The 24,544-nt window shown below is 35.9% G+C and overlaps 1 protein-coding gene across 7 annotated transcripts in view; it reads left to right on the top strand.

Moving 5' to 3' along the window:
* PREX2 (phosphatidylinositol-3,4,5-trisphosphate dependent Rac exchange factor 2) overlaps window positions 1-24,544 on the top strand; it is a 284,958-nt gene that overhangs the window by 60,915 nt on the left and 199,499 nt on the right. For all 7 annotated transcript variants that reach the window (XM_519798.8, XM_016959541.4, XM_016959542.4 and 4 more), the window contains exons 2-6: window positions 4,952-5,023; window positions 6,660-6,782; window positions 9,149-9,253; window positions 14,337-14,438; window positions 17,606-17,767. In XM_519798.8, the coding sequence (XP_519798.3) occupies window positions 4,952-5,023; window positions 6,660-6,782; window positions 9,149-9,253; window positions 14,337-14,438; window positions 17,606-17,767 (564 nt within the window). The remainder of the gene's footprint in view (window positions 1-4,951; window positions 5,024-6,659; window positions 6,783-9,148; window positions 9,254-14,336; window positions 14,439-17,605; window positions 17,768-24,544) is intronic.

Raw genomic sequence — 24,544 nt, forward strand, 5'->3', positions numbered from 1 at the left:
GCTCCAAATGTCAATAATGTCAAGACTGATAAACCATGTCATATGGTGATAGAAGAGGAAAAGAGTATGTGCTATCCTGTATTCCAAGTTGCTAATGAATATTTGGGAAGCTAATACACTAGGGAAATTAATGCAGTGCAGTCTGGTGGTCTTCATAAATGAAAACCATTGAGTTAAGAACAAAAGTCGTCAGTCTTTGCAGAAGTTTATTGAGCACTTACCAAGTGCCAGATATTGCTGTAGGTGCTGGGGATATCCCAGTGAACAAAGCAGGTAGGCTCTGCATTCATGAAGCTCCCATCCAAATGTGGGAGACGGACAGTAAACAAATAGATAAAATGATTCTGTCCTCGTGCCTTTTGTCTTCCCCATCTCTACACTGTCTCCAATGGACTGGGGCTGGTCATTTTTTCTCTCTATATATGCTTTCCCTAAGTTACGTCTTTGTGCCAGTGACAATCAACTTTTTACTGTAAGCCCTGATCCCTCCCTTAGAACCTCAGATTGGAATGGCTAACTCCCTGCTCATGATTTCCACACTGGTGCCCAATAGAAATCTGAGACCCAACAGGTCCAGAACAAACTCTGATTCTCCCACCCCAAAACCTTCTTCACTTTCAGTCTTCTCCATTCCAGTGATGCCACTACCAACCAGGTGTTCATGCAAACCCAAATGACAAACTTCTTTCCTTTATTAGGACCAAACGAAGCCCTTATCTTCCAAAGAATTGTGATGTGATATTAGTGTTTTAAGTTAAAGGGTAAAAGGAAAATATTTACCCTTATTGTTTTTTTCTCATTTATTTTCATGAAATTAGTACAGTCTTTTTTCCTGCAACAGTGGAGTCTGTCTTAAATTTTTCCTATTTCGCCTTTATATATACAATTTACCTATCTGTAACCATATTAAATAGCCAAATCTTTAAGGTGACAGGGTGCTGCTAAATAGTCTACATTCAGAATTTTGAATGTAGAATATTTGTTGGAGTAATAAGGTTTAGTGCTGTATGATACAAAATTCAGATTGGCATCGGGTATCTAGAATTAAAAGTATAAATTGTTAAAATCTGCCGGACTTTTGAGAACGATCTACTATGTGTGCCTGGACTAATGAAAAGAGTGGGAAGGGCAAAAATATGTTGAAAGAGATCATTTTGTATGTTGAAATTATAAAATAAGAAAATGCATTCTGAGAATGAAGCCCATGGTGAGCTTTGCTTTACTTTTGAACTAGCAACAGCATAAATGGGCAGACACAGATAAAGGAGATTGCTGTCATCTTATTTCATCTTAATGAGTTTCTTCCTTTTGATTCTTGATAGCAAATTTGTGACATTTTTAGCTTTATTAAACTTTAATTAGTGGATAATATTTATCATATGCATTTACCAAAAATACAAGATAATATGGAGCAAGTTAAAGAGAAAATAAAGAGTACTCTGGGAAAAAGCCCATAACTAGAGTGATATCTAGGAATATTTTTTGTGGAGCCATTGTTAGGGGAATGCTGGTGAGTGGAGCACATGTTCACACACATGAAAGATCCTCGGGGTGCGGGGGGGCGGCATATGCGAGAGCCTCACTTCCTCTGAATGCAACTTAGCCTGTCTTTGACTCACCTGTGTAGTGTCTGCATCTCCCTACCCTTCAGAGATTATTGCGACCTGTTATATGCAGCCTTGATTGTGATTTGCATGGGTGGGAGGCGCGTCCTCTGCGGGGTGCCAGCATCCCCAAGTGGTTGGGTGAGAGGGTGTTGTATAGAAACAACCACTGTTTAACATTGAATTGAAAGTCAAAGTGAAATAAGTAAACTCGATTTTCCTGTTAAGACTCATTTATTTCTCAAAGTCTGCTTTTTGTTTTAGTCTTTAAAAGAATAAACATAAAGAATTGTTCATCAGAAGATGATCTCTGGACCAACTACATCAGAATCACATAGAGGTCCTGCTCAAAATGTAGATTTCTGGGTCCTAAATTAATCTGCTGAGTCAGACCTCTGGGGATAGGAATCTGCATTTGGAAGTAACTCTCCAAGTCTTAAACACAAGAAAAAGTTTGAAACCCACTAGCATAAAAAAGCTATTTTCCACTGCTTGATTTCAAATATATGTGTGTCAAGATGAAGATTATCTGATTCTGATGAAATTTTGGACAAGTGGGAATGAATGCAGAGATAAAACAATGTGTAGAATCCTTCATGTATTTTTGTGACTAGGCTACTAATGCTTCCTTGATTGATATAAGAAGGATTAAATATGACAACAGAGTCTGAAAGGACACTATAGATGCTGGTTGTTAAAGGATGATTTTGAGATTACCTATTTATTCCTAGCTTTAGGAAGGAAGATTTAAACCTCTCATAAAAAATGTCAAATCGTTTTCATGATTTTGCGTTCTCAGCAAACATCTAAAATCTGCCTTCACTGTTGTATAAAATGAGGACCTTGGGAAAAAGAAATGCTTGGTCAGAAATGCTAACAAGTTCCAGATTTCCTTTCATATACAATTAAACAAAAAGTTCCATATTGTCACGGAGGATAAGAAGATAAAAAGTCAGATAAAGACATGGTTTACTTTCTTAGTTTGTATGTTCCATTCTAACTCATATTTTGATGCATTGTTACTACTTCCTCACTTTAATTTATCCATTTCAGAATGTGACTGAGTTCAGTTTATGAAGAAAAGGTTTATAAATGTAGAGGTGAAGTTTAAGCTTTGCTTGCACGAGAGGTTACCTGTTTACTATGTGGTCAATATGAAATGTAAACTATGTAAACTAGGCAAATAAACCACCATGTTATTTTAAGAGTAAATGGAATGAGATTAAAGAACATTTTTGCGATGAGTATGTGGAAAATATTCAAGAAAAACAAAACTAAAGCAAAAAATTAAACAGAATAATACTAATAAAATGAGTACTTAAAAAGTTAGAAAATTCTAATTTTTTCACCAATTATCCTTAACTTTAGATAAGAGTTCAAAAATTATATCACTTGTTCCCAATAGACAAATTAGATTGATATCCAATACATGTTCATTTTATTTATTTCAGCTGATGTTGAAGAGTTGAGGCTATTCCTTCTGATCTGACATTGTAGTTACAGAATCTGAAACATGAACTGGTTGAATCAGGAATAAATGTGGTTCTGAAGGTCATGCTAGGAGTGAGATCTTGTGGCTCATTAGTTTTATTTTAAATAGTCTTGTTCCTCTTTTGATATAAGTTATAACATGCTTATAGCTAAATATTACAAAAATTAGAAAGTGTACAAAGGTCAATTTCCTATTACCTAAAAGGAACTACCCATTGCGTTTTGGTAAATGCCGCCTACATTTTTCTCAACATTAGCACACACCGATATTATCCATTTGTATATCTGTATATATTCTTATGCATCTGCCTATATGTATGTATGTAGCAAGTATGCCACTTAATAAATGTTTTCACCAGACAGTATTTTATAGACATCTCGTATACACATGTATGTGTATATATAGTTTTCATCACATTCCATTTATGATTGCACTTTTGCTATAGTAGTCTATAATTTGAATATATCATAATATGCTTAGTGATTCTTTTATTGATGGTCATTTAGATTGTTTCCAATTTTTCCATTTTGGTAATCAATACAATGAATCCCCTTGTTTGAATATTTTTCTTAGAATAAAGTCCTAGAAGTAGTATTTCTGGGTTCAAGAAAATGCCCATTTATTTTTATCTTTATCTTTTGAGATAGGATCTTACTCTGTCACCCAGACTGGAGTATAGTGGTGCGTGTGACTATGGCTCCCTGCAGCCTCAAACTTCTGGGCTCAAGTGATCCTCCCACCTCAGCCTCTTAAGTAACTAGGACTACAGGTGTGTGCCACCACGCCCAGCAAACTTTAAAAATCTTTGTAAAGACAAGGTCTTGCTATGTTGCCGAGGCTGACCTCAAACTCCTGGCCTTAAGGGATCCTGCCTGGGACTCCCAAAGCGCTAGGAGTATAGACATGAGCCACCATACTGGCTGGAAATACCCATTTAAAAATTTGAGATATACTGTCAATTTGCCCTCTGAAATGTTGTACCATTTTATACTCTTATTAGCCATGTCCTGAGGGTGATAATGGATGGTGTCTTGAGGACATAAATGAAATTTGCTAGATGGAAATTCTCTTCTCCTTTTTCTCCCCTAAACTTTCTTTTTCAAGGCTCAATATAATGAAATTATTCTACTCTTTTTTAATTTGTGAAAATAATAGCCTGTTTAGCCATTGGTCAAAACTTAATGACCACTGAGAAGAGTCCAAATCTTTGAATTACTAAAGGGCTTATTTGCCTACCATAGAGGTATGGAGAGCCCGGACCTGAACCCAGAAATTTAAATTCTGGCTTCTTAAAAGGCTGGGGGTGGGCGATAGAGGGGAAAGGAAATTCTTTCATTCCTTCTTGAAATGTCTTCCTGGGACATAGTGGCAGGGATAGCTATCTATCTATCTATCTATCATCTATTTTATCAATCACTCAACCTACCTACCTATCTTCTATCTATTTATCTATCTCTAATTTCGAAGAGGATCACTTCAGAATCTCTGGCCCTTTTGTTGTGTTATTAGAAATGCCATTTTCCATTAAATTTTGGTCTTGTGCTTTGCAAGTCTTAGAAGTTTAGGAAACATCTGACTCTAAATGCTTACTTCACAACTTTGAGATCCTGGTGGATAAATTTAACTTACATATACTTGATGATTTCTGGCTCTACCCCAACATGGTAATGGAAGTATAATTCCCAGAGAGGAACAGCAATGCACAAGGGTTTCTGTGTTACAACAAAACTATTATACTCAACAAATGGAGTATTACACTTTGGTTTGTTGTAAAGAAATTAGTTTAATTCTACTCAACACCCAGTCATTTTATTAACCTAATGTTACCTTCATAATGTCTTCTTGTTTCATGCAGGCATTCTTACACAGAATGAACCAGTGTGCAGCATCAAAAGTTGACAAAAATGTGACAGAAGAAACAGTGAAGGTGAGGAGGTACAACTGGCCTTCAACCTGAGCATGAGTTTCCTATAGATAAATTTTGCTGGTGCCATGGTACTTCACAGCCCTTCAGTTGATCGGCAGTTCCACTACAAGTTGCTGTTCCAGTCAGTTGTATTGGTAATAATTTTAAAAAGGAGAAATACGGCTTAGGAAAAGAGATGGAAGATTGAGAGAATGGCAGAGAAGTCATAGAGTTGTTTTTTTTTTTCAACCAAGGCCTTGGGAACATTTAAACAGACGAAGGAAAATAAATTGGAGGTGTGGTGGCTTATGCCTGTAATCCCAGCACTTTGGGAGGCCGAGGTGGGAGGATCACCCAAGGTCAGGAGTTCGAGACCAGCCTGACCAACATGGAGAAACCCCGTATCTACTAAAAATACAAAATTAGCCAGCCATGGTAGCACATGCGTGTAATCCTAGCTACTCTGGAGGCTGAGGCAGGAGAATTGCTTGAACCCAGGAAGCGGAGGTGTTGGTGAGCTGAGATGGCGCCGTTGCACTCCAGCCTGGGCAACAGGAGTGAGACTCTGTCTCAAAATAAATAAATAAATAAATAAATAAAATGAATTGGAGGCTAAGAACCTCAATGTTTTGGAGAAGGAGGGAGCTGAGCCGTATAAGAGGATTGTTAGAGGTGGCTCAGGAAGGCAGGGTGTGGGCAAACGTGACTTCCAGTCTCTGTGATCACTGAAGAACAAAATATTTCAATGGTTCATTCCACATAATATCCTTAATTCAGAAACAGACATATAATCGTTTCTTTTAAACTGCAAGGAAGGAAAACTGTGAACAGTCTTGAAAAAAAAGGATGGTAAATGAAAATTAATTATACTATAATGATTAGTCATTTAAATTGTATGTACTATTCCTGATATTTATGATGCTAACTTACTGTTTTATTTTGCTGGAAATAGAAAACATTCTAAGGATTTTTAAAGGTTCTTCTGACTCTATTTCCCCATGAGTAAAATAACTAACTTTAAAATTTTCCTCCCAGGAGAGTATTTTAGTTAGCTTGCTTTTGGTTGTAAGCTAAAGAATCCTCTTACTGAAATTGAATTGAAGACACTTTGGCTCACATATCAGGGACTCCAAGCAGAGGAGAAGGTTTAGCACCTGTGACCCAGAGAGGCCAGCAAGGTTGCTACATCCTCTCCAGCTAATCACTGCCACCCAGGTTATCAGCTTTGTGCTCAAGCTGGCTCTTCCTGTAGCTGCAGAGCTGTCCCAGCTTTTACTTCTACATGTGGCACCTTCCAGAGGGAAAAGAGGACTGTCCATTCTGGTATGCCCTTCTTAGGAGCATAGATGCCCTTTCCAGAAAAGCCTGCCGGCAACTCTGCTGGTTTCCATGCAGCCCAGCTTTGAGAAGGGAGTGGGATACCTGGCTTGGATTGGGCAACCGAGGCCTTGCCCGGAGAGCCAGCCATGGGCTTCTGGTTCCCAGAGTTGTGTCGGCGGCGTGGAGGGGAAGTCCAGACAAAATTGAGGCTCTGCCGGCAAGGTGGGAGGAAGGCATGGATGTGCGGTTTTCAGGTTGGAGAGAGAATACTATGTTATCACAGACTTAAAAAAATTGCTTCACTACTGAGCTTACTTACACATTTGTTTATTTACAGATGTTGTTCTCAAACATTGAAGACATCCTTGCAGTACATAAAGAATTCTTAAAAGTCGTGGAAGAATGCTTACACCCCGAACCTAATGCTCAACAAGAAGTGGGAACCTGCTTTCTTCACTTTGTAGGATAAATTTCTTTTTATTTTAAAAGTTCTTTTCCCCTAGATTTTGAGATTTAGCTCTTGGCATAGTGGTATGTGTGAATTCAGTATTAGAAGTAAAATCTGACACCAAAAGTTTAAGGTCTTTTAAGGCCAATGAGATCTTCCACTTAGAGCCAGAAAAGGGGAGAGTGCCTCACATCATCCATTTTACTGAAGAATAAACAGCCTTTTCTTTTCCCCGACAAGTTAGTTCTTCGCATCCTCTGTAGCTTTGAATTCTAATGAATATTCAGGCTGTTCATAATGAATGAATTTTTATGTTTCTCTCAAACATAGAGCATTTTTCTTTTGAGACAGAAAATCCTCATTCCTATAATGGCACGATGAGCCTTTTATTAGTCAGAATGTTCCCTTGTTAATCAACTTGTGACAAACCTGGAGTTGAATAAACCCAGTAGCAGGAATTTTCCCCAAGGATGGTTTCTCAGAAGATTGTACTGAGCAGTGCAGATGCAATAACCAGCCAGTACTCAGTTGTTTCAAATTACACATCCTGTGCCTGTATGATCATTTTCATCTCTTTATAAATGATGCCTGAAATTATTTATGCAATTAATTTGCAAAATAAAAAGACAACTGTGTAATGAAAATTGTTTTCAGAACTAAAGGGCATTCACACCAAAAAAAAAAAAAAAAAAAAAGTATGCTGCTATGTATACCGTTACGCTGATGCTAATTTTGAGAATACCAATATGAATCCATGTATTTATCAAAATGCTAGACAATTAATGTTTTGTTTAAAAATGTGCAAGCGTATTTAGTGATAGAAATAAAATTTTGTATATTTTTAATTTTCCATCTAGTCTTTTAGAAAGGTTTTGATAGTAGTTTCAAAATCTGTCTTTATGTAATGAGCAGACTCTGTGTTCTTTTTATAGTCAGAAAATATTTCATAAAAATAATTATATTAAAAGGAGAGTCTCATTGGGTATAGGAAGATCAAGCTGTGTTTTTCTTGGGCACAGCTGGAAGCCACGGGTGTTTGTGTCCGCTCACTTAAGCCTGCTTTATTTCACGAAAGAATCAAAAGAATCAGAATCTTCTGCCAGCTGGAGTAGTTGCTATCTCAGTCCAGGGCTGTGCCTGGGAATCTTGCACCCTGACATCCATTTCCTTAGTAACACCTTATGAATCTGTCATCCCTGAATTTAGCTAAACTATTTCTGAAGTTTATTTTTTTTCTGGCTCATATCATTTCTTGAGATAAGTGATTCAATACATTTTCTGCTGGTTATATAAAGTAGCACTTAATGTTTCTAAATGCATGCCTTCAAAATTTCAATGGGCGCACTTTTGTTCTAACATTTGATCAGTAAATTTTTTGTGTCTTTCTTTTATTGGTACTCTTTTGGTGATAAGGCACTTTGAGAAAATCTTACAAATAGAAGGGAGCTTAGAGATCATGATGGTACAAATCCTCTTGTTTTAAAAGAATATCTCCTATTTATCTATGAAGGCTGTTTATTTTGTTCCTACTTTAGTGACAGCTCTAACTGTTAGAAAATCTCTGTGTTGATCCCAAATCTGCCCATCACTGCCCTTGCGACATCCACCACTGCCTTGCGACATCCACCTAAAGATCCTAGTTTTATATTTGGAGCTACATAGGACTGTCAGTCCTTTACAACATAACGCTGTTTGAAAGTATGCATGATTTCCTGACTTTTCTATACCTACAAATATGACTCTCTGAAACAGCCTCTCAGATGTGGTGTCCTCAGGGTCTCTCATTCTCTTAGTTGCTTGTTGCTAGATATTCTTCAGGTTGTCAGTGTCTCTCTTAAGCACAACTGTCTAGACTGGTGTATATGAACTGCAGGGTCCTGTGTTTCTCTATTTCTATATGATCTGGCACTTCCTTTTGCCTTCATCTAAATGACTTTATTCCGTCTCCCTGCCTAGGAATCATGGATTCATATACTGGACCTTGCTCAGATTGATTGATCTTTCTTCTACATGCATTCCTTATTCAGTTTTCATAAATAACAGCAAGAATATGTATGTAATTTCTTCCTCTTTTTAAGCTGTAACTGAATCCTCATGGCAAAGCTCAGCCCTCTCTTTTCTGTGCTTTGCCACCCTTTGGTTCATTTGTCTACTTGAATTCATCACAATGGAGTATAACTGATATACGTCTATCTCCCTTTTTAGGCTGTTCTTCATGGGCCAGGGAAAATAAACAAAACTTATATATAGCTGTATACACGCAGTATAGCTCTTAAAACGTAGTAAACACTCAGTGAAGTTTCTTTACGCATATCACATAGGTTAAAATTGCAGAATGGTGAAGAAAATGACTAATTTATTCTTACATGAATTCACAGAAAGACAAGTTTCGTATCTATGATGAATATTGTAGTAACCATGAGAAGGCACAAAAATTACTTCTTGAACTCAACAAAATAAGAACAATCCGGACATTTCTTTTGGTAAGTGTATATTTATGTGTTACTGTATGTTGATATGTGTTGCTAGATCCAGTGAGAGCCAAGGAATAGCATCAATATGGTGTAAAAATCTGTGGGATACCTCTGTTAGCATCCCCAGGCGAGGAAGCAAGAGTCCTTTGATGAAAATAAACGTGAGAGCTGGGATCAGCTTGTGTTTGGGGAAGTACTGCTAATGCCCCCTCGTGGTTGATTATGAATTATCTGTGAGACCCCACAAGTTCCTAGCGAGACAGGAGCTTCTGCCAGAGTTCATCACTGCTTTATAGCCCCAGTTCCCTAGGGCGTCCTTTACTTCTGCTGAGAGAGCTGTAAGTAGGGCAGTGACAGGAAGGAAGAAAATCGTGGATATGGTAGAAAATAAGTGTAAAATTTAACCTTTCTCCTACATACATTTCTTATTTTGTTTTCATAAAAACAACAAGAATATGTGTTTAATTTCTTTAGGTTAGCACAAACAAATGCATATTTTGGCTGTCACGGGCAAACTAATCGCTAGTGAGGAGCAGATTATAATTGTGTGATTCAGTGATATTTAGCAGAGTGTGGAGTTGCACAGCCATCCCCCAAATTCAGTTTTAGATCATTTTTGTCACCTCAGAAAGACCTTCATGTCCCTTTACAGCCTATCTCTGTGCCCACCGTTAGCACCAGGCATACACTGATTTGTTTTCATCCCTATAGAATGCCTTTTCTGGATATTTTATATAAGTGGAATCATACAATGCAATCTTTTGTGCCTGACTTCTTTAACTTAGTAAAATGTTTTCAAAGTTCATTCTTGCTATAGAATGTATCCATTTTCTTTCATTTTAATTGCAAAATACTGTTCCACTGTATGGATATGCTGTATTTTGTTTATCTATTTACCAGTTAATGAAAATTGGGTCTGGTTCCAGTTTGGGCTCCTATAAATAATGCTGTTATCAGCATTTATGTTCAAGTCTTTGAATGGACATAATGTTTTTATTCTTTTGTGTAGACATTAAACGTGTAATTGATGCCTGTGTTGTATGATAAGCTCATGTTTAACTAATTAAGAAACTGCCAAACTATTTGTCACTGTGGCTGTGCCATATTTACTGGCAATGCATGAGGATTCCAGTTTCTCTATATCTTTGCCAACACTTGGCATTTTCAGTTTTTCTGATTATAGCCATGCTAGTGGGTGTGTAGTGCTATCTCACGGTGGTTTAAATTTGTATTTTGCCAGTGACTAATTACATTAAGCATGCTTTCATGTGCTTATTAACTCTTCATGTCTCCTTTAGTGAAATGTTTATTCAAATCTTTTACCCATTTAAAAATTGGGATGTTTATTGTATATTGAGCTGTAAATGTTTGTTATTTCAGATATAAGTCCTATATCAGGTATATAATATGCAAATATTTCCTCTCAGTGTTGTTTGTCTGTTCATTTTTAAAGTATCATCTTTTTAAAATCAGAAGTTTTAAATTTTGATGATGTCTAATTTATTACATTTTTCTCTGTTATGACCGTGCTTTTTTTGTCATATGTAAGAAATCTGTATTCAGGTCTTGTACTTACTTTTTTTTCCTTTGTTTTTCCACTTTTGATGCTATTGTGATTGAAATTATCTTATGCCATTTTAAAATTGTTCATTGCTAATATATGGAAATTTAACTGGCTTTTGTTTATTGATCTTGTGTCCTGTGATCTAAATTTATGTATTTGGTAAGTAGTTCTTTTGTAGCTTGTTAGGGTATTTTGCATATAGGATCAATTATCTGATAATAAAGATGATTTTACTTCTTCTTTTCCATTGTGGATAACTTATTTTTTTTCTTGCCTTATTGCACTGGCTAGAACCTTCAGTATAGTGTTGAATAAAAGTGGTAAGAGTGGGCACCCGTGCCGTGTTTCTGATCTCAGTAGGAAAACATTTAGTCCTTCCGCATTAAGTATGATGTTTGCTATTGATTTTTTTGGTAGATGTTCTTTCTTATGTTTAATAACTTTTATTATATTTCTAGTTCATATGATATGATGTGAATAATATTCATATATAGACAATGCTATGAATTACATACATTGACAATGCTATGAATTACTATTCATATTATTCATATTGTTTAACGATTCAATTATTGAGAATGAGATATTGAAATCTCCATGTATAATTAAATTATCTATTTTACCCTTTAACTCTGTCCATTTTTGTTTGCTGTATTTTGGGACTCTGTTAGATATGCACGCATTCATAATTGTTATATTCATATTTCTATTTATCATCATGAAATGGTCTTCTTTGTCCTTGTGGCATTTCTTTTGTTCAAGTCTATTTTTCCTAATAATATTATAGCTATGATAGCTCTCTTACTATTTGTATATCTTTTTCTTACTTACTTGTAAGTCATTTTACTTACAAGCTATTTATGATCTTTAAAATGTCTCTAGCAGATGGCATATTGTTGGGTCTGCTTTTTGTCCAGTCTGACAGTCTCTGGGGTCCTCAGTTTGTTTGTTTTTAATGTAATTATTGATATGATGGTATTTACATGTGCCATTTTATTACTTTTTCCTACATGTCTTTTTTGTTTGTTTCTCTGTTCCTGTTTTACCACCTACTTTTGTGTCAATCAAGCATTTTTTATGTACCATTTTGATTCCTCTCAATTTTTAAACTATATTATTAGGAGTGTTTTTGGTGATTGCTCAGGAACTACAATATGCATCTTAACATATCAAATCCATATTAGGTTAATGCTGACCTAATTCCAGTTAAAAGTAGGGGACATTTGGCTCAATATTTCCTGAGTAGAAATGGAAAATGTTCCATTTCATCTCTCCTCTACTGTGCTATTATTGCCATATATATTACATTATATATGTTATAAACTTCACAACACAGTGTTACAATTATTGCTTTCTATATTTTTCTACAGTCTTTTATAGTTATGTACACATTTACCATCTCTGGTGCTCTTATTTCTTCCTGTGTATTTGACTCTGATATTAGGTTTTTCAGCCCTTAGTACTTTTTCTTCTTGTAACTCATTTCTACTAGCAATAACTTTGCTCAGTCTTTTTTTATTTTTTTTAAATCTGCGAATGTCTTTATTTTGCCTTCATTTTTGAAGGATAGTTTTACTTGGACGTAGAACTTTTTGACTGGTAGATTTTTTTCTCAGTCAGCGCTTTGAAAATGTCATTCTACTACCTTATGGCTTCCATTGTTTCTGATGATAAGGCATATGCTATAATTGTATGGTTGTTATACTTTATATGATGGGTCATTTTTCTCTTTTTTGCTGCTTTCTAGATTTTCTCTTTGTGTTTTTCTTTCAGTAGTTCAATGATGTGTTTATGTGTGGGGATGATTGTACATTTCTTATTTATAGTTGAGCTGTTTGAATCTATAGATTAATTTTTCATCAAATCTGGGAAGTTTTTAGCCATTATTTTAGAAATATTCATCTGACCCTTTGTTTTCTTCTTCAGTGACTCCAAGTTACACACATGTTGGTAAGCTTAATGTTTCCTCTTGGTTCCTGATGTGCTTTCATTTTTCTACAATCTCCTGAGCTCAAGCGATCCTCTTACCTCAGCCTCCCAAAGTGCTGAGACTACAGGTGTGAGCCACTGTGCCTGGTCAGGAAACATATTCTTCATGTATGTATAAGGAGCTGGCTCTCGTCAGCCAGTCTAAAGCGGTAGCCAACCTGTGGTATTATGAATTGAGTTCACAATCTATACAGTACTAATACACAAGGCAATAAAAGTGGGCTAGACAGCCCTGAGTGATTTTAGGACACTTCAGTCCAGAGGTAGGTGAGGGGATGGCTGCTTTACAGAGATGCTAACATACTGGAATGGAAATATCACTGGAAATATAATGAGACGTAGATAGTTGTGTTTCATAGGATTCCTCTGGGGGAAAATACCATATATAGTTTGAAAGAATATTTTGATAACCCGATTGCAGTAGGGAGTGAAACCCCCAAAGAGCATGCTTGCGTAAGAGCATGCATTTGCTGCTATGCCTTCTGAGGTGTCTGGGTGAAGTTACATTCAGAGTGCTGATTTTGCTGACTTGGACACACATATTGAGGCTGATATGCGGTTGCTCAGAACAGCAGAAAATTGTTCTGCTACTATCAGTCTTCCTTTTGCATCCTTTACTGATCAACACTCAGCCTCTCCTCTCAGTGAACCTGAAACAGTATTTTAAAAATTGTAGTATGAAAGTTGCTAACTTAGTTTGATATTTGAGGGGCTCTCTCTTCCCTCTGTTAGATATTTATTAAATAGTTTGTCTGTTGTAGGCACTGCAGAAAGAAGGTTTGGGCAAGTTTCAAGTCTGTTTCATTGCATGTTGTTTATGAAGGTAAAGGCTTTTTTTTATCAGAGTCAGTTTTCTCTTGACCACCACTTTATCATCAATGAAAGCTGCTTCAGTTTCACCCCACTCTGATTCCTGATTTTGAGATTTCCTCATTCATCTTGCCTCTGTGGAAATCCTATCTGACCTCCTTCTCTGACACTAGCTGCCCAGTGTCTTTGGTGCAGTGTGATAGCAAAAAAGCGACTCAGAGATCACTTGCTTAAAACCTGTCCTATTTATGGAGAGGAAAACTAGAATTCTGAAATCAACCCAAGTTGTATCACTTGTCAGTTGCAGAGCCTGAGTTAGAACCCAACTGTCTTGATACTTGCCCTTCTACAACATAATATACCTTTCTTTATAAGCAAAATCAATCTATCTATTTATGTGTCAACCATCTGTTTATCCACCACTTATCCATCCATTAATCCATCCATTCATTCATCTCTCCATCTCTTTCCCATCTCTTTTTCCTCAGACTTCATACTCAGGAGAATATAGGTGCATTAATTTTTAAGTTACAGATTCAAAACACAGTTCTGTAACTAGTGTTTCTCTTTGTCTCTCTGTGAGTGTTTGTGACTGAATATGCTCTTCTTAGAGAAAGAAAGTATATGAAGACATATGCTTTCACTAGTTTTTAGCATTTTATGGTGGAAGAAATTTTCACAGCGTGAGATTATTAAAGATGTAATTAATTTTGATTATTTTCACCCCAGAACTGCATGCTGCTTGGAGGACGGAAGAACACAGATGTTCCCTTGGAAGGATATTTAGTAACACCAATACAAAGAATATGCAAGTACCCTCTTATTTTGAAGGTATTTTATGTGCTACCTCATTGTAGCCATTTTCTTGTACCTACATATTTTGCTGATGATCTTTTTAAAAAATTATTTTAACGAGTCTGATATTCTAAAGGAAGCGTAGACCATAAGTATTGGAAAAAAGTGGCCATTTTGTCACAAATTTATATATAGTGTAGGAAACAGATGTTCAGTGGAAAAGCCACTGAAAGAGCTTTTGGTGCTCTTTGTATAAAACATACTTGTTTAAGTTTCATTTAGAGGAAATGCATTAGCTTCAAGGTAGATCCCATTAAGTTCATTATGACTAGTTTATATAGCATTTTGCAGGGCCTTTTATTTTAAATAAATCCACTGCTGGTATATTTTTGATTTCCTTAAACTTTGATGACTTTGTGATGCTAATGAAATTAAGGTCAAAATTATATAATTGCATAACTAGGATTTAAAATTATTATTCAAGGGAATAGTGTGGGTCACATGAGACAATAAATGATAGAATGTGGAATGAGATTGCTAAGAAAACATTGCCTTTAGAAGATGTAAAACATCCTACTAATGGTTGTAGGTTTGTTGCCTCATTATAGCAACCACAATTTTTATTATGAAAAATATACTGTAAGGTGCCAACTACTGCCCTGACTGCAAGGGACCTATGAATAGGTCAAGATAGCAATTTTTGAAACTGCGTTTTTTGGAACCATAACATCAGGATGGGCAGCCTGGGATAGTGGTTAAGCACATGAACTCTGAGTTTAAATCCCAAGTATTGTGCTTACAGGGCATGTAATCGAACTTCTTAATGCCTTGGTTTTTCATTTATGAAATAGAGATGATGATTATGATGATGATGAAATTATAGCACAGACCTATGGGAATGTGTGTATGTATGTATGCATGTGTATTCTGAATACATATATATGCATATATATAGGATTATATAATGATGATTAAGTTAACTATTTTATATAAATCAATTAGCATAGTCTGTGCTTTATAAGTATTAGGCATTATAATTCATATCTATTTGATTCTGATTTATTTTAATATATAAATTACTACTTGGCATCTAAACTTCACAAAATACTCAGAAATGCTAGAGGCATATTAACTAGTATTTTTATTGATTTGCTTTTTAAGAAATAAATGTTGAATTTGAACTAAAAATATAGTTTAATACAACTCTTGTCAATTCCATAAATTGGGTATCTGTGTAAATTTTATTTGAAAATATTTGTTCCTTATTAAAGAAGTAAGAGTCTAGCATTGCTTGCTTAAGCCATAAAAAGCCACAGAGAGGCTGACACAGGAGTCCCCAGTTCTGCAGAGGGAGTATTGTTGCAAATGTGTCTCCTTTCTTTCTGAGAATCCCTACAGACCTCTGACTTGACTCAGTTTGCATGTGTACTCATAACTGCAGTTATTCCTGACCCTGATTTTGGAATCCCAGGGGATTTAAGAAGGGGTAGGGAGATTAAAAGGTTACATCATGACAAAGTGGTTATTCTAAATTACTCATTTCTGATTAGGGATGAACTCAGGTATTTGAACTGACCTCCCAAAAGAAAGCATCGTGGATGCATCCTTTCTTAGCCAGAAGGTCAGTTTAGAGCCCCTTCAAGCAGTGGATGGATGACCTTTCCCTTTTCTGGTAGATTGTCTCCACAGAGCAACATGAAAAAACTGTTAACTCAGGTAGTAGATACATTGGCATTGATATTTGTCTCTGTTGTGCCATCAGCTGAAAAATTCTGCTGGGATTTTCTTTGATTTAGGGTGGTTTTATTTATTCAGAAAAGATATTATATGGATTAGGCTGTAGTGTTAGGAAAAGATACATTGATGTTATTTGTGGAGCTTGAAATTATTGAGTTGGTCAATCAACATTGGGTTCTTAGCAAGTAATGGCCAAGGGATTGTGAGTGATGGTTTTCTCTCACTATTTCACATTATGTAAATTCATATTCAACTCCTTAGGTAATTGGACTCCAAATTATGGCCTGCAGACTGACTTGACCACTTGACATAGAGGCACCTGTGGTGCCTCTACTCTTTAGAGTTTCTAGAGAAGCCTGCATGTCTCATTTATGGATTTGTGATCCAGCATAACTTTTAAACCTTGTCTTGGGAGTGATATAATATGTATTCCTCTGGTGTTAGCTCTGCAGAACAAGGTGTGAACATAATGAATTTAGGGTCCAAGTTTATGGCAGAGTTTTCAACAATAACAGAACTCAAAAGAATATAACAACTGCATATTTTCCCACTGTTTGTTGAGAATTTAGAAAATTCTTTTCAAGACTTGCCTCAGGATTTCTGTAATTGTGTCAGTTACGTGATGATGGCAACCATAGTAAGGAAACACATGACTAATTAAAAAGCAATGTGGTCCCAACTGTCTAGACAGTGGGTGAAGATGTTTAATTTTGTGCTTTTAAACAACTAACAAGGGCTTTCAATATGTTTAAGAGATTAAAGATTATTCTAGTTTTGATAAATGGGAAAAATATAAATAAAAAGACCCTCCAAATCCCCTAAATACCAAAAACAAAAAAGGAAGCTATTGAGGGGTATATGGCAGTTCATTCGTCACATAGAATAAGCCTGAGTAATTGGGGAAAACAGAATAAATAGCTCCTTTAATGATGGAGTATTGTAGAATTTTTAAATTACCTTGTTGTAGTATAAGACATTATTTTAAAATTTTACTTTGTTTATGACATAGTTTTATAGTTTCTCAAAAATATTAGAAAATAGGATTTCTAAATTATTTTTGAAATTATGACATACTTCAAGATTTGTTATTCTGTTAAAGACTCTAGAAAAATGAAATTAACATATAAAGATGTGCTTCTGTTAGAACAAAAGTCAAATTATTAAAAACATAAAAATTTATGCTCCCAATAAGGTATTTGACCATTCGAAAGGAGGAACCTAACTTAATTTTTAAAAACGAAGTAAGTTTGAGGAAAAATTAAAGGGACTGCAAAAATGTGCATTTGGGTTACACTTACTCATTGATTCAAACTTTTGTTTTTGATCTTAATCTTAGAGGAATTTATGATGTCACTTATGGAAGTGGCTCTCACGATCTTTGCAGTTTCCATTTCCTGGTCAGTCTGAACCTGCTGTACCAGAAAGCTGAAGATCAAAGGGCGATTTGTTTTTTTGTGTATAAACAGGAGTTGCTGAAGCGGACTCCACGGAAACACAGTGACTATGCAGCAGTGATGGAAGCCCTCCAAGCCATGAAAGCTGTCTGTTCCAACATAAATGAGGCCAAGAGACAGATGGAAAAGTTAGAAGTTTTAGAGGAATGGCAGTCTCACATTGAAGGCTGGGAGGTACATTCACTTTGACAATTGAGCTTAAGATAGTTTTATGTTCCAGGCCTTGTGCAGAATTACTGGCGTTAGATGGAACCATAAATGGTCATTTTCTCAGATATTACTTGAGGACTATTGTCAATTCTGAAAAGTGCTCACTTTCATCATTATTTTAAAGTATCTTTAAGGTGGTGGTTAATTGAGTTAACCTTGACCCAAGAAGTTTGTGATGGAGCCAATAGATACTATGTGGGCTATAAGCTTTAATATTTTAGCATTTATGCATCATGATGATCCTGTTCCTCTCTTAACTTTGGCCATAAGTACATAGCCTGAATCCTGGGAGAGTGAAGAAGGGAAGGAAAGTTCAGTAGGTGTGCCGTGATATTACTTTCAGACTCTAAATTAGGTGTTCACTTAACCTCTTTGTTTTGATTTCTTCATTTATAAACTGAAGGAACTGGCTATGATCTTATTTTTAAGGTTTATTCAAGATGAAAATGTTATGGCTTCCTGAGTCACTAAGGAAATTTTTTTATGCCAAAAAAAGAGTATAGTTCAAAATCTGTAAAATGTTTTCAGCTAATGGTAACTTTGATTCCCAGTTATTTCATGCGGTTGGAGTCCTATGTTACTTTACCACTATGCAAAGAATGAACTAAAATTCTGTCATTACATTGCCTTAATTTATATGAGTATAAGCTTTGGACTAGGTTAAATTTTTTCTTGTTATAAAGTAAGCAATTAAGATAATTTTTAAGTGTAGGAAAGATTGAAAATGCTCCTAGCCAAATACTGTATCACATAAAACCAAGTGGATTGCTTTTATCTTTAAGGCTTTAGATGAATTTTTTCTTACCTTTGATATGTTATTTTTCATTTGGACCTAAAATTATGTTCACCCAGATATGCAAAGAATCCTCAAACATTGACTTAAAGAATTCTTCCGTTTGTCCCTTCTCTCCTGTGAATCTTTTAAAATGCTAACTGGGGTTGACCTAGCTGCTTCTTTGTCCAACTCTTTCCATTTCAAGTGTCCGAAGTGCCCTCATATTCAGCATGAATGCTGCCTCTTTCCGGCGGCTAAAATGGTTGTGTGTTTTATAGTTGATTCATGATGATAATTTCTTTCCTGGGGAGCTATTGTCGTGCTGTGATGAGAAAAATGGACTCAAGTTTGCTTTTGGAGTTCTGTTGTCACTCAAACACTGGAAGAAAAACCGAACTTGCTTTAAATTGCAGAATTTGTCAGTGAAATGTGCCAGGACTTTTACTAAAACAAAAACTTCAGAGATTTTTTTCGGCACTCTAGGGAAATGGAATCTGTCATAATTTTGTTTCATCCTGGTGTATATCCTAAAAATTGAGTGTACTGCAGAAATGAGAGATTCCTTAAAAGTTATTGATATTGTTTATACAGTATACACTGGTTACTCAAAGGAAGAATGAATGTAGGTGGAACTATATCATATGTAGCCCACAACCGAGGGTGCCTGACTTCACCAGCTTTCGTGGTTTTACAAAATTCTGAGTGCAAGAGAAAATGGGGCATTGAGACAGAGAAAACTGGATGGAGTTAAGGAATTCTGTTGTGTATTCAGAGAAATTAGAGAGGAATTTTGCCACTTGTTAGGTATAAGAACTTGGGTAAGTTAAATAGCTGTTGTTTTTAAACTCTACAGTCAGAGTTCCAGGAGGCACAGGGGAGATAATACGAAAGTTGGGTTCCAAGAAAGTGGTTCTAAGAAGAAGTGGCAACATAAATTCTACTTGAGTAGGAATTGACAATGATTGCGAAAGACAGCCATACAGAGATTGGGAGTTTTGGGACTTTGAGGGAGTGCAGCTTGGAGCAGGGCCCAGTCAGTGGGTTTGGCAATTTGTGATAAGAACTCCATTGCCTGTCCCAGCCCACCACCCCATCGAGCTGGGGAACTTGGTTTTCAGGCCTGGTCCCTTCTGGGGAGTTCAGGAGAAATTGCTAGTCTCATAGGACCCTCTGTAAGGACGCAGAGTCACACAGGCTGATTTCAGGCCCTGGGAGGAAGCTGTAATGAGTTAAAGAGCTGTCTTTGACTTGCTGATGGTGATCCTTGCTCAGCCTGCAGAAGCTTTGTGTGTCTGTGGAGAGGCTACCTTAGCGTTAGGACAGGGAGAAGTTCAGACGTAGGGTGGCATGACAGTTACAGAATGCAGAGTTCCCTGACAAGTTTTTGAGGTTAGGAGTCTTGGGCTTATGCTAGGAAACAGCTCCCTCTCCAGCTCCTTCCACAGCCTCCTGCAGACCACCTTCAGGGCCTCCTTAGGGAGGACATTGTTCCTTCAGTAACTAAAATTCTATTTGATGGAATCCAAGTCTGATACACCGTGAATTTGCATTGTTTCTATTATGGGTGGATTATTCTCTCACTTAATTATCTGGGGACTTGCTTCACTGTTAATCAAATGAAAGCTTTTGTTTTAAACAATAAAATCTCTTAGGCACAATGTGCCTATCTAGTATTTTGTTCTACTAAATTATTTACATTCCTGAATGTTGAATTTAGGTAAACAAGCAATTGAAATTTCTTGTTTGCAAAACATATGACAGTGAGAAAAGGGTGGCTTTTGAGCAGAGCTGGTTTTTAGTCTGGACTCTAACCCTTTGTTTGGGGATGATATATAATACCTCTCCTACACAGAGTGCAGATTATTGCAGAAGTCAAATGAAATAAGTAAAAGTGCTTTGAATACTGTAAAATGCTATGCAAATATGAAGTGGTATTTTAAAGCTTTAAAAAATTCCCCTCGTTTGTCTAATATATGCACCTATCTACTGAAGGTAGTATAGTACTTAGGGTTATATGGTTCTAAGCAACAGAAACTAAAAGAAAAATTAGTTTAAAAGATTGGGTAGCATGCAGAGTCAATACAAAAGCTACAGTGTCAGACCTGAGAAGGGTGTCTAGGCAGCTGAAACTATTTGACAGTCTCATCCATGCCCTAGCTAAAGTGAATAAGCTCAAATAATTTTTTCCGTCTTTATATGACTACACTCAAGACTGAAGATCAAAATCCAAGATTCAACTAATCTTGCTTGGGTAAATTTGCTAAGGGAAGGGCAGAGGATCTTGACTGCCAGTCCTCCAGTTTCTTTTTGGGGAAATACTGATTCTCCATTGTATGCATTATAATCACATACAATGAGTTATAATCATCTCCACAGTTGGCTGAGATGCTGTACTCTCCATTGAACAGATTTAAAAAATGAAGGCTATTTAACGTACACGAGTTCTTATAACTAACAGGTGACAACATTTAGCTGAAAACATTTAGCTGAAAACAGGCAGCTTGATTCTAAAGCTTATATTCCTTACTACGTGCTATTATATCCACTCAGATACAAATTTGGCAAATTCTTTGGATTAAGTTTGTTTTCCTGCTTGTTTTTTAAAAGTAAGTTGATTATCGAAATTAGGTTTTTGTCAGCATTTATGTGGTAACTGCCACCACAGAAAATCTATAGTGTATGTTTTATTTGTTCATTTTTGAAGTTATGCCTTTTATTAGTATAATTTATTATATCTCGGTCATATAAGTTATGCAACATTCAGAACATTCTACAAGATAGTCTACTGAAGGTAATTGTGGAGCACTGATTAATATGCCTTGGAAGAGAAGTTTATTAGCTGTTTAATCAGAGTCACTGATTCATTTCATAGAACAGGATCATTTTCTGTCTGTGTGTTGGCTGATTGATTATGTTGTAATGATAACTGTAGCCTTTGGAGCTATACTGAAGTATTTTGAAAAGGGAGTATCAATAAACATTACGTTGTCATTAATTCAGCTTTAAGTCCTTGATACGCTTGTTTGGAATTGATCTCTCAAATATGGAAAACACTATTACGATAAAAGATAAGAGAAGGAATTATTAATATATGAAGGTGTTGGGATAAATGAGATTCAAGATAAGCATTGTGTTTTAGAAAGTAAAGAGACACAGAAAGAAATTGGACATTTCTTTACTACCTTTTTACATGGAAAAATACAGTGCTACGGGACCATTTAAAAATTATGTCTTGTTGGTTTTGGAATCTGTTTGCTGCTTCCATTTGATTGAGTTTGTGCCTGACAGTGTATTGACTTCAAGTCATGTTTCTTGTTATTTCATGGATGTGAGTCTTCCAGAGCTTAGTGCTGGGACTTGTTTCTTTTTGTCCTCTGTACGAGGTGATTTGGCAGATACAAATTCATCTCCTACCTTGAGATAGAATTGATTTATATATAGTCATATAGTCTTTGTTATTTGAGGATAAGTGGTTCTGGAAAAAGACCACTGAAAATGAATCCAGTTTAAAAGAGGCACAGAATTTCAATGAAGTGGAAGGGGGGAAGGTTTGATGGGACTTTATCTTAGTAAAATGAAAATTTATGTTATTTGTTTTGTAGGTCACAGAAATCAGATTATAATTTTAGTTAAAAAGAGCAAATCAAATCCTGAGTCTTTTTTGGGGAGGGTCAAACATTTTATGATAAGACAATATAATATTCTTTATCTTATGTTTGTTTTCATAGTAATTTTTAAAGATTTATCTTTGTAAGAATGTTCAAATGCTTCATCAATTTTTTAAGAGACTCCTTTGATATCAAAACTATTCTCTTTGAAGCACATTCTAGTTGCCAGTCTTGTCAATTTTCTTTTCTTCCACTGCGAATGGATCTAGCTCGGTTAGATCTTTGTCTGCTGATGCATTGTATACGAGTGGGGATGTTTCAAGGCCTCCTGTCATCTTTCATCTTTTCCAAGATTGTAATTTCTCTCTGCAGTCCGTTCATACATATATGTGGTTAAACAGTTCTTAATGATTTTTGCCTGCCATTATCCTAGAGATAATGCACAGATTTAAATCATGGGAAATCAGCGGCATGGTGGGTGTTCTTCAGAGTTTAAAAGATAAATGCAGTATAAAGGAAAATGCTGTAAGCTGCTGTGTTAGGATAATATTTTTAGACAAATCTGCACATTTTGACATAGAATCCTTTAGTACATTAACAATTCTTAGGGAATTATTTAATTACTCAAGGAAGATATTTCATGCCATGATGGTAGATTACTGTGGTAGAAGATGGTGAAAGGTGATATTGCACTAATTCTTGAAGCCTGCTTTAAGTGTTAAAGGTACATCATCTCAGTGACAGAAGCATCTCAGATTCAGTAAAACACAATCTGACCGAAGTTATGTGTATATTGTGAGATACTCTTTGCGGCATAACCATGAATTCTAGAAGCTGTCAGTGGTTGTGCTTGTCCTTGTTTACTAAAAATTTGATTAATAATTGACTAAACTGATGATTTGGGTTGCTTATGAAAAGAAATGTTGACCTTAAAGAGGTCAGTCAATCGTACTCTTTTTTGATCAGGAGTGAGGAGCTGATGGGGACTTATAATAATGCCTTAGATAGAATAGGTCTGTATATTAGCAAGGGGCTTGAGAGTTTCTTGTATCAATTTGGACAGGTGATTCAAAAAGTCAAACGCACGAACAGGATGGAGGAAAAAGACCTAGTGGTTTGATTGATTGTAGCAGCACTTTCAATCAGTTGTAAGATAACGATGTCATAATAGCTCAATTTTATATAAAATACTCCTTGCATTTATTAAGAAAGATAATTATCAACAAGTCAGGAAATGTTTTGTTAAGAATGCATCTACTAATATCTGCATATGTTAATTTGAGGTACTCGGGAGATTTATTTAATGTGAAAATTAAGATGATATCTGCAGTAACCCTTTCATAATGCAACAACTTATCATCCAGGGTTGGCTTATATGGGTCATCATAAGAAATGGTCTAAGGGAGGGCTATTCTGTACATTTTGTGAAATTGCTATAAATTAAAACCACTTTGCTTAATGAACACATGATAAAGTACATGAAATTCTGTAATTTTTTTTTTCCAAATCTTCATTTGTATATCCACTTTCAGGATGAAAAGAAATAATAAAGGAACAGCCAGGTGTGGTGGCTTATGCCTGTAATCCCAGCACTCTGGGAGCCTGAGGTGGGTGGATCACCTGAGGTCGGGAGTTTGAGACCTGCCTGACCAACATGGAGAAACCCCGTCTCGTCTAAAAATATAAAATTAGCTGGGCATGGTGGCATGCCTGTAATCCTAGCTACTCGGGAGGCTGAGGCAGGAGAATCGCTTTCCAGGAGGCGGAGGTTGTGGTGAGCCAATATCGTGCCATTGCACTCCAGGCTGGGCAAGAAGAGCGAAACTCCATTTCAAAAAAAAAGAAGAAATAATAAAGGAAAATGTCTAAAATTTGCAATATAAAGATAATCAAATTAATATAAAAAAACTTTCTGAATAATTCCCCAGTTTGGAAGTTTGAGTTGTCGTTGTAGGTGTTAGTTGTCATTTTAATTTAAATTTTTACAATTGACCAGAGAAACTATTATCAGTGATTATTGTGGAAATATGAAATTTAAAATTAATGTTCTAAATTTTAAATATGAAACATTAAAACTAGAAGCATTGAGTTAAACAAAAATTAGAAATTTACTCCAGATTTAAAGAATCTTGATATAATTGAAACTGAAAGTCTCTTGCAGAGCACACATATAGGTCTTTATGGAAAACGTCGTTTTTCATTTTTTTCTTTTTTTGGTCCAACTCAGTGCATTAGTTATGATAGATTAGGTTGTAGAAACAAATAGACTGTAATATTTATAATGGCTCAAAATAGACATTTCTGTGCATCTCCCAGCACAGTCTGATGCTTGTGTCCAACTCAGGGGGCAGCTTTCCT

The sequence above is a fragment of the Pan troglodytes genome, chromosome 7 (genome assembly GCF_028858775.2).
Source record: "Pan troglodytes isolate AG18354 chromosome 7, NHGRI_mPanTro3-v2.0_pri, whole genome shotgun sequence".
NCBI classification, from domain to species: Eukaryota; Metazoa; Chordata; class Mammalia; order Primates; family Hominidae; genus Pan; species Pan troglodytes.